This window comes from Ixodes scapularis, unplaced genomic scaffold (assembly GCF_016920785.2).
Source record: "Ixodes scapularis isolate PalLabHiFi unplaced genomic scaffold, ASM1692078v2 PGA_scaffold4__175_contigs__length_147842914, whole genome shotgun sequence".
Lineage (NCBI taxonomy): Eukaryota > Metazoa > Arthropoda > Arachnida > Ixodida > Ixodidae > Ixodes > Ixodes scapularis.
Window position 1 is genome coordinate 81,156,606 of NW_024609879.1, and position 10,471 is coordinate 81,167,076.

The 10,471-nt window shown below is 46.5% G+C and overlaps 1 protein-coding gene across 1 annotated transcript; it reads right to left on the reverse strand.

Annotated features, from left to right (window-relative positions):
- Positions 1 to 7,511: 7,511 nt before the first annotated feature.
- Positions 7,512 to 8,152, reverse strand: LOC121837798 (nuclear apoptosis-inducing factor 1-like). Its single transcript, XM_042293616.1, has 2 exons — positions 7,852 to 8,152; positions 7,512 to 7,627 (listed from the first exon to the last, which is right to left on the reverse strand). Exons 1-2 carry the CDS (start codon positions 8,150 to 8,152, stop codon positions 7,512 to 7,514), a joined length of 417 nt encoding a protein of 138 aa, XP_042149550.1.
- Positions 8,153 to 10,471: the final 2,319 nt, after the last annotated feature.

The following is a 10,471-nucleotide window of genomic DNA, read 5'->3' on the forward strand; positions in this document are numbered from 1 at the left end:
AAAGGCTTCTTTGTTGATTTGAACATAGTTTGGCTTGGTAGATGTCAATGTGCGGGAGTAAAATGCGACGGGGACCTCTTTGTCATCTTCCGGTCGACGGCCAAGTACAGCTTTAATGTATGTCTTATGGCGAGGCATCACAAGTGTGCACAAAGGGCTTTGTTTCATCATAATGGTGCAGCACACTTGCTGAGGACAGCAGCTGCTTGCGTTCGTTGAAAACTTGTTCATGAAGAGGCGTCCACTCCCACCGTGCCTCTTTGTCAAGTAGCTGACGTAGTGGCTCGGCCACTGCTGCCTTTTTCGTAGAAAGATGCAATAGAAGTTTAGCAGTCTTAGGAAAGCCTGTAGCTCCTGTTTGCTTGTTGGTACTGGTGCCTCATGAATCGCCTTCACCTTTTCTTTTGTTGGGTGCACACCCGTCTCGTCAATAAGAAATCCCAGGAACTCGAGCTGCGACACTTCAAAATGGCACTTTTCACTTCTTACCCTGAGTCCAGCATCAGCAAGACGGTGCAGGACTTCCTCGAGGTGGCCTGCCAACTCTTCTTTGGTGCTTGCAGCAATTAGAACGTTATCGAATTATGACACAACCCCGGTGATCCCCTTCAGGAGGTCGTCCATGAAGCTCTGAAAGATCCCAAGAGCAACATTTACTCCAAACCGTAGCCACTTCACTCGAAATGCTCCTCGATGGGTTGTGATCGTTTGTGCCTCCGCCGCTTCTTCATCAACCACCAGCTGCTGGTAAGCTTCTGCCAAATCCAGTTTTTCAAACAGCCTCCCCTTCCCGAGAGTGATGTCAGGAGGTGCTGTACCATGGGGATCAGGTACGGGTGTTGATCCAGTGCCTTGTTGAAAGTGCACTTGTAGGCGCCGCATATTCTAATGTTTCCAGTTGCCTTCATGGGCGTCACAATCGGGGTCTCCCACTTTGGTTGCATGACCGGCTCGAAAATGCCTTGTTCAATAAAGCAATCAAGTTCAGCGTCAATTTTAAGCGTGAGCGCAAAGCGCATTTGCTAGGGTTTCATGCGGATTGGCATCATTGTAAAGTCAAGGTGTTGCGATACTGGGGGTCCCTCAAACTTCTCAATATTTTACCCAAAAACGCCATCATACTTTGCAAGCACACCTTCAATAGACAGCCCTGTGACCTTATTTACCCCTAGCAGCCTGATTCCCAATGGTTTAAACCAGTCCATGCCAAGGAGGGTTGTCCACTGTCCCTGTGTTACTGGCAGTTTCTGGTCTCCTTCGAAACTGCTGTGCTTGACATGGACCTTATACACCCCCTTGATCTGCACCGTATTGCAATGGAAATCTGACTTGCGATTGAAATGGCTCACCCGGTGCAGCATCTTCTTCATGACCTCATTTGTTTGTTCTGGGATGATCGATAACTCTGACCCCTAGTCAACTTCCATCATTGCCGACGTCCGGTGCTTACGTGTCTGCGATGCCTGTGGCGGGGCCAGTTGGTTAGTATCGTACACATCATCAGATTGTGTGTTCAAGTTCAGAACGTTCGCCATGGTTTTGGATCCTCTTGTTCCCATGGCCCGCTCTGCGCTCATTGTTTCATGCGACACACACAGTCGATGCGGCCGATTTGTCTGCATAAGTGACTCTGGGCATCCTTAAATTGACAATACTCCCGTGCGTGAGCTCCTCTGCACCCATTGCAAGGCTTTGTTTTCCCGTGGTATACTGTTTCCTTGTCTGTTGCCTAAGCGTGTTTTCTCCTTCCTCTTAGTCCTGATGTATGGCAACGTTGGTTGCCACAGTTGGTTCTCCTCCCCTCACATCGTGGTGCTTTGAGCCGCCGCTTCAGCTGCCAGCACTTCTTCCTGAGCGATCTTGAACGAGAGTTTTTTTTTTTTGCGAAAAGTCGAGCTTCAAGAGTTTCATCCCTCAGGTCACACACGAGTAGATCTCACAGTGTTTCCGTGAGATTTGGAAAGTTGCAGTTTTGTGACAACTGCCGTAGTTCCACAATGAATAAGGCCACAGACTTCTCGGGACCCTGATTCCGCCGGTAAAGGCATTCTGGCATACAATCTCCGACGGTTGGCTGAAGGTCTTCGTTTTGGGAGTTGCCAACGCGAGTATACTATAGTGACTGTACTAAGTCAAAAGTGGCAGCACCGCAAACGCTAAAAAAAAAAAAAACAGCACGTTTTCTGGTTGGGTTGGTGATATCGTTTGCCTCGAGGTGGAAGTTCAATCTTGCCTCGTAGGCGTCCCACTTCTCCGGAAACGCAGGGTTGAATTCTCCTATCTGTCCCAGGGTCGCCATTTCTTGTCGAGGGTACAAGGGGGGTACCCGAACAAAGGGCGATGTTCACAAACCTTCTGCCTGACCTGTACGTTCCGATGTGGGGCCGTAGAGTGCGGCAGTCTCTATGCAATCTTATCCTCATCACCACATGATAGATCCTGGCCAGTAGATGATGACCGGATAACATGAACTATTTATTGACTCAAGATACAAAGGCTACGTAATGAAGACATGATAGGTTCACTGGCTGGCGTTGGCCGTTGACTGCGTGCGTTGCATTTTTTCCGCGGTGTGGCGTAATCTTCTAGGATTGCGGTCCGTGTCCCCGATGGTGCCACCACTCTACACACAACAGTCACCATGAACAGTCTGTTGAAACTGTGGCTATTGCCAGAAACTTTCGAATAGGACACTGAAGTAAAAGTTTTTGTCAGAAAAAATGGGTGATTACAAGCACAGAGACATCAGGACCATTCAGCAGATGGGGAGGGCGACAGTGGTGGGGGGGAAGGGCAAGTTTGCACTCCTCCCCCATATCTTTTCCATTAAATTTCTGACCTGTCGGGGGGGCAGTCTCTCCCCCGCCCCCCTATTTCGTTTCGACGCCACTGTACAAGCAGAATGTGATTACAACCATCATGTCTGTAGTCGACTGTATACTGGTGGTTGAGGCGACGGCCATTTGCAGCGAGAGCTATGGTAAAATGCGCCTGATTCAGCTGTAGCACTTGCTATGTATCGCGGCGATAGTTTCATTGAGTCGCCCCGCAACAGAGTAACCGTCAAAGAAAAGAAAGTCCGAGTGGCAGAGGAGGGCTGCGGCTGCACAGTTGGCAGGACTCTTCGTGGCGGTGCATTGACAACACTTTTTAACATTTATGTTCACACACTCTTTGCATCAGCCTTGCCTGTTCGTGATAACGATGCCCTTTGTCTTTATCTTCATGATGTAGTTTCCATGTTTTGAGCGCACCTTCGGGGCCTCCTCGCCGAGTACGGGAAGCATGCCTCGCCGCGAGCTCGGCCAGGCAGTGATCAGTCGGCAGTGGCCCCCAAATGCATGCTCGCTGAAACGCTGCCACCGAAACATCGGCCTTTGCGGTCCATGACATATGGATCCTTGCATTGTTTATCAATACTTCACTAACTCATAACTTTACTATGAGTGGCGTCTAGAGCCGCTGGTCAAATAATTGCAGGATTCCAGTTATGCCTTGAACCGCATATTTAAATTTGTTCTTCCGACACAATAGCCTTTCGCATCAAAACTTTGTCGGTGGCATATTGGAACTTTCTGCTCGTAGCACACTTTACCAACGCCGAAATATCCCGTACAGGCTGGTTGAATGTCGTCATCGTAAGTTTGGCACAGTTTTTCAAGTTCGCATGCCAAAAACCAGGTAGTTTTGTAGAAAATATGGTGCACATCAGTGCATGTCCGGGCAATTTGTGGCATCCTATGCCTTGGTAAGTGCTTCCATGTGGTGGGAAGTCAATCACTAGCATGGTGCGGGGCCCCCGTTTGTTTGCCGTCTGATAAGCAAGTTAGTTGCTTTGTTTTATATGAACCACAGGCAGCCCAAGGAGTTGTGGCTACTTTTCGATACAGTGCAGTCAAACGCACTGAAACGAAACTGTGTGTATGGGCCTTTACGCCGCTGCGCTTCCATTTTGGACCTGCAGTTTGTACTTTCTTTCGTTGTCGTTCCCACTCGGCTTTGACGTCCGTGGATCATAGATGAAGGTTGCTCAAACATAAAAAGGGAGATGAATAGTTAGGTGTTTTGGCTGAATATGCCTTAAGCAACTTCGACAAAGGCAGCAAGAAGGGAGATGATTGTAAGGATTGCAAAGGAAAAAAAAGCTTTGATGCTGACTGCATGCCACGTCGGCGGTGACATCGCTCAGGCCTGTACAAATGCAATGGTGCGCAAGGCAAACATTTTTTTTTGCGGGTGCGGTCTTTACGCGTGTTTATTACACTAATGACTTTCACTTTTACTTAGTTGAGTGTGTAAAGTCGTTGCATTTTTTTATGATGCATCATTTCTTTAGTTTTTCATGTTGCTAAATGAAATACATAATGCAGTGGAATTTTTTTGCATACTTGGAACCAAAAAGACATTGAAGAGAACTAACCAAAAAAAAACTGTTTATTGTATTTACAAAGTAAAGCTAAAACGGCAGTGCCTCTTTGCCAAACTGAAGGCCCCTCCTCCCCTTTAAGGGTCTTGTTGTAGGGCCTTCCCAAGTAACATGAAAATTTTTTCTCTCTGTTCAATATAAAAGTTTGCAGCCTTTTTCATCATTTCAGCAGCCTCGCAGGCTGCCCTTGCTGCCCTTGCCTGCTCTTCCGTCGCCTTCAGTCTGGCAAGGAGGCACTGCCGTTCTAACTTTACGTTCTCGTGTTGTTGCTCCATGATGTCCCTATAAAACTGTTTGTCTGCAGCCCGTGTGCTGGCTGCCGAGCCTGCGGGTGGTGCGCTGGGCCTCCAGACCGGTCGTGAACGAGGTGATCCCTGCCGGCCCAGTGGTGCCGGTCGCCCTTCAGCAGCAGCTGCTGCCTCAGGCGGTCCCCCTGCCACAGGAGGAGGCCCCTCCCGACGTAGCAGCGTAGCTGCTGCACCAGGCTCCACGGGTGCCTCATCCTCGTCCATCGGCCAGTCCGGAGGCTCGTAGTCCTACGTTTCTTCGGACTCCGGCACCTCGAGGAATGCGACCCCGGGGTCCACTTCAACTTCGTAGTTCAGGACTCTGTCCTCTCCAACCTCCTCATCAGTAATTGGCTGCACGCTGACTGGTGCTGTGCTGGCCCTAAGGAAAATACACCAGAATGTCAGTCTTGTCACCCTTGTACATAATTTGAAACACTCTTATTTGTATTTCATTCATGCTTTTTGTGTGCATGTGGATCAAGCTCGACTCCTCAGCTCTCGGCCATTGCTGCTATTAGTTGTGAAAGTATGTGGGCTTTAGTAAAGCCAGCCTACAGTGTGCAGGTCAAGCCCGATCTTGACTGTTGCGGCTATTAGTTGTGAAAACAGCTGGCTTCATGGAGATCCAGTGTGCAGTGTTGATGCCGGCCAGATATTTCTGGTTGCTTGTCCCTACAATTCTGTTTTATGTCAAAGACTACCATGTTGAGCAACAGATCTGCTCAGGGTGATTCCAAATTTAGTGGTAGTGTCTACTGGTCGGTGCTTAATAAATTGTACTCACTGTACACCATATTTGAACTGACTGCTCAGGATTACTTCTGATTTCTTTTATTTATCAATACTGTTCACCCTTTCAAGGTGGTTTTATTTCAGAAAAGACATTCCTCATGGTATGCAATGTGCATGTTGGAAGTGTTGCAAGAGCTTGACGTCAGCATATGCTCAGTAGCAGCGAACTCAGCTGTGACAGTGAATGCTACCTACGAAATGAGCGAGATTTCAGAGCACTAATCTCGCACAAATATGTTTATGCAACAGGCTGTCTCAGCTTTGTGCCTTCATTCATTTGACTTGCCATCTCAATACAACGGACCTGAAGCAAATGAGGTCCAAGCTTTGTGTTTGTGACCTTTGGGTCTACGTAGCAGTAGAATTTTCAACATAAAACAATATATTTTTTTGCTGTTTGTCATAGTTCAGCTTGACTTCATAAAAGTCTAGCCTGTATACGGTAGTCTTGCGATAATTCAAACTCGGATATTATACTTCTGGTTAATTCAAACAAATTTCCTAAGTTTGGTTGTCTCGCTATGTTCTTAGTGTATCCATATGCCACTTAAACCGAATTCCGTTTTCCTGTAAATCATATTTTTTGTTCTTGCAGCCCTCTTGTTGAGTGTGCTTATTTCCGAGCACCGGTACACTGCAGAGGGAACACCCATGGAGCTGTTGCTTCTTTGCAATGCACCGGTGCTCGGTGATAAGCGCACTCAACGGGGCTCATGCGGAAATTTCTGCAGCAACTTGCGCAGACGCTGTGATCTGGTAGCATGGCGTACACCGAGCGCCGGCACATTGCGGAGAAACAACAGATCCATGGGTGTTCCCTCTGCAGTGCACCGATGCTCGGAAAGATGTGTACTAAACAAAAGGGCTGCAAGAACAAAAAATATGAATTACAGGACAACGGCATTGAATTTAAGTGGCATACCATGGGCAAGTCACAACGTCCTCACAAGTTGCTATGAAAACTGTGGTGCAGTGCCCGCTTTTATTGTTCACGTGTCCCCCGTTTAATAGTTCACACTAGACAACTTCTTGACCCGATGAACAAACTGAATTTCGTTTTGAGTTGTCATGTGCTCTTTGAACAGCCCACAACAATGAACATTTTTGAGGGATAAATAAACTTTTGTCTTACATTTCACGAATGTTTCATGTGTAGCATACCTGGTTATAATCAGTAGGCCTATGTAAAGGAAAGCATGAAATATCTTCTGTGTATGTGAAGCCACTCATAAGGCAAATCATATATTTATCTTGCATCATTATTTAGATAAATTTCTGATAAATCAAACAAAATTCATGGCTTCCTGGAGTTTGAAATCATGAGAGTATAATGTATTTTTTAATGGTAGTGTAGTAGAAACACAATCCCCTTTGTCTCGTTCGGATTGCATGATACCTTTTTAAGATATACCTTCTACCATTTCAGCAGTGTACCAGCCTTAGTCTGCTATCATTTTTCTTTCCCAAACTTTCAAGACTCGGCCAACGGCGCTTGCGATGTTCAGAAGACTGCGTCGTCCTCCCCATGTACATGTCGGCTCATAATCACCATCATTTTAATCTTGCATCTCACAAGATTAGGTCGTGATCTTACATCATCACATAATCACCATCAGAAGATGTGGCATTGCGGGCGTACTTTGCACGGGCTGCTGCCTTTCTGCAGTGCCGTGGCTCTCCTAATCCAATAATTACTATTATTATTATTGTTGTTTATATTATTTTTATGATCATCGTTGATGAGCGCAGTGGTCTTTCATTGACATGCCTAGCTCGACTTTAACTTCAGGTAACATGGCTCGAAGTTTTAGAGTTCTTGGATGTGCACGGTTCTTTCTTGCTCTGGAGAGAACACACCAGAACATTTCTTTGAGTGGCCCAGTATTTAGTACTTGCGAACTTCAGATATGATTATGAATACAATATTAGCTTTGCTAGTAGAACCCCCAATCGTGTGAATCTCGAAAGGCTAAACTTCGTACAAATAGCAGTAACATGACAGCTCACTCGTCGGTGTCTACGCCTCCTTCGATACCCAGAAGGTTGGGGCTTGTGGAACCGATGACCGCCAGCACAGCCTCAGCCAGCGGTGTCAGCGTGTGGTCGTTGCGCCCTGCGCCTGTGGAAGACAAGGTTCTCTCTATATTTTGTTTGAGCATTAAATTTTATCTGATTGCAGCAAGCACATTCATTGTTTTGATTTTATTGTATTAATAGCTTGATATCTTAATTTCTTCTATAATTTAGCCAAGAAAATGAGAAAGTGGATAAAATACTTCTTTAGCCAACAGAATGTGCGCTTCATTTTTATGTGTAGTAAAAACATATGTATAGTAAACTCACCGGTCGTGGAGTGTGCTTTCTTCGAGAGGGTCAGTTCCGCGCGGCTGCGAGATTTGAGGTTCTGCCACTGCTTTTTGAGTTGCGGCACAGTGCGCAGCGTCGATGGATGCCGCGAATTCATCACGGATGCGATCTCCTGCCACGCTTTTCTTTTAGCAGCTTTTGTAATATTGTTGTTAAATTTGTTCTTAATTATAAGTTTTCGTTTCTCGATTTCGTAAACCAATTGAAACTTATCATCTTCGGACCAATTTGATTTCTTTACCTTGGGAGGCATCCGTGATGGACCGGCAACATCCATGTCTGCGTGCAGCAAACTCAGACGGTCGTCTGCTAACTTAATGATCGAAACATAATTATCAACTTTTATTGCAAATGCTTCCGAGAAAATACGTCCAGCGCATTTTTTTTTTTTAAATTGGGCGTTAAGGACACGCAGGCATTTATGTAAACAACTTTATTCGGCGTACGCACTGGACGTCGACGACGGTGGTGACAGACGATCGCGATACGAAGCAATATGACAGCGTTGGTGCGCACTAAACTCTACCCAAAACCGCGCATCGCTGACTCTTTTTTTTTTCTTTCTTCTATTTTGCACGGAACCAGGGTATGTACGAGACATGTGCCGCAGTTTTGCGACTGTCGTCGTTTCTCTTTGCCCAAACCGATCGCAGCGTAGCAGAAGCAGACGATCTCTCGCTTGCCGCCTCACGTCGCCGGCGCTTTCTTATTGGACAGGAGGTCACAACTCGTCACTTCCACGTCCGGAATCTTCGGCCGTGTTCCAAAATTTACTCGGTCTCACTCTAGGGTAAAGGTTTTGTACCTTTGCGATCGAAAACCTACCCGAATCCGGCATTACTCGATTTTTGTTGTCACGTGACATGATCTGCCAGGGTAACTCGGATCCACTCGAGTAGATTTGGAACGCACCCTCTGTTTTCTCCGGTATTTCTTCAGTTTTCCCTAGATTCCCTCTCTAGGTACTGCTCACTCCGTTCTTGGCGGTCTGGGTGCCAGACTCAAGTCCGGACTTGAGTCAAGACCGCGCCGGAGTCCGTGCTGGATCCGTCTTGGTCTCAGTCACGGTCTCAGCCGAGACCGCCAGGCGCCTGAGTCAAGACTTGAGCCAAGACTTGAGTCAAGACTTTCCAGCAAGCGGCCCTAGGTCTTGTATTCTAATGTCAACCGCCTGCTGCAAATCCTGGCCACCATGCCTGTTAGCGCCGCTGAGGCGGAACGTTCGGTCTCGAGACTCCGAAGACAGAAGCCATACCTAATAGCTTCAACGTCCCCGGAGCGCTAGCTACTCCGTTCTTAGCCCAGACCAGAAGCTCCGCCTTCAGCGCGAGCTCGCTGGCTTCCGCTGTGCTTTGTTTGCGCGCGCCTGCGCGTTCAGACTTGTGCCAGCAAGGGCAGAAAGCTCGCGCTGAAGGCGGAGCTTCTAGTCTCAGCTAAGGGTGAACGGAGTATAGGGGTTGCGCTTTTGAACATTCACGGGAACATCCAAGACAGCTCCGAAAGGGTCCTCTCGCTTCTTTCGATCGACCGACCGCGGCTTCCACTAAATGTTTAGACCCCACAAAACGATAGAAACTGGTACTTTTCTCTGCCACTTTCTCGTAAAACGACAACGAAGAACGGAAAAAACTAGAAACATGACCACAACACGATCATTTCTGAAAAATGTGCGCAGGAACAATGAGCGTGACGTTTCACTTGCTCGTTGCCCCGGTTGGTGCGCATTGCAGTTTTTATGTGTAATCGTATTGTAAACTTCGCTATTCTTTGGCACTCTTACGTAGTTTTCAGTCATTGGATACCCCAGTTTTCCGCAGAGAAGTGAACGCACCGGAATATTTTGTGAGCCTGTCTAGACTTTTTTGTTCAAAGCGCATTATTATATTTTATGATTACGTGTTTTCGTTGTTCCACAGTAAAGTTCCCCTCTTTAAAGATCGGAGGGACAAAATAAAAAAGGTTAAATTCTTGTCTTCTGAGAAACAGAAAAATAGCAACTAAAATTGTGTTTGCAAGATTTCTTTTCCTCTTTCTTGATTTTTTTTTAATACTTTTGAATGGTCTGGGCAAAGGAAAGCATCCCCTGAAAACATTTCCTGGCTACGGCACTGGAGGACTGCTTTCTAACTCTTCGCGTACCGGATCGCCGTGCAATGTTCAAAAAGGACAACGAGCTGGCGTGTTATCTCCGATGGGTGGAAAACGCACCAATCCCGCCGTGCCCTTTTATTTCGATATGGCGTAAAATGTGCGTGAAATATCAACAGGTAAATTGACAAGATTTAGGCAGATAAACAAATTCAATCATACTGTGAATTAAAGTCGTCCATCTTTATATTTAATCCCGTGTAGGTATGGCGCGAACTTTTTTGGACCGAAGTTTCGATGATCGATTCAAGTGGTTCAAAAGATTTCGAATTTTCGAACTTTCTATATCGAGAAATTCGACAAAGTGAAATTTTCGAACTTATTAAACTAAGAAGTTCGACGCTTTCCGAAATTTCGAACTTATTACCCGGCAAAATTCGAAGCGTGTCGAACTTTCGACCTTGATAGACTAGAAAATCGATGATTTTCGAACTTTCGACCTTCTTAC

What these genes read in the sequence shown, in the direction of transcription:
- LOC121837798 (XM_042293616.1), bottom strand. Translation starts at nt 8,152, where the DNA reads ATGGATGTTGCCGGTCCATCACGGATGCCTCCCAAGGTAAAGAAATCA. An exon ending in GAAAGCACACTCCACGACCG is followed by an intron (nt 7,628 to 7,851) that starts GTGAGTTTACTA and finishes TGTCTTCCACAG; the next exon opens with GCGCAGGGCGCAACGACCAC.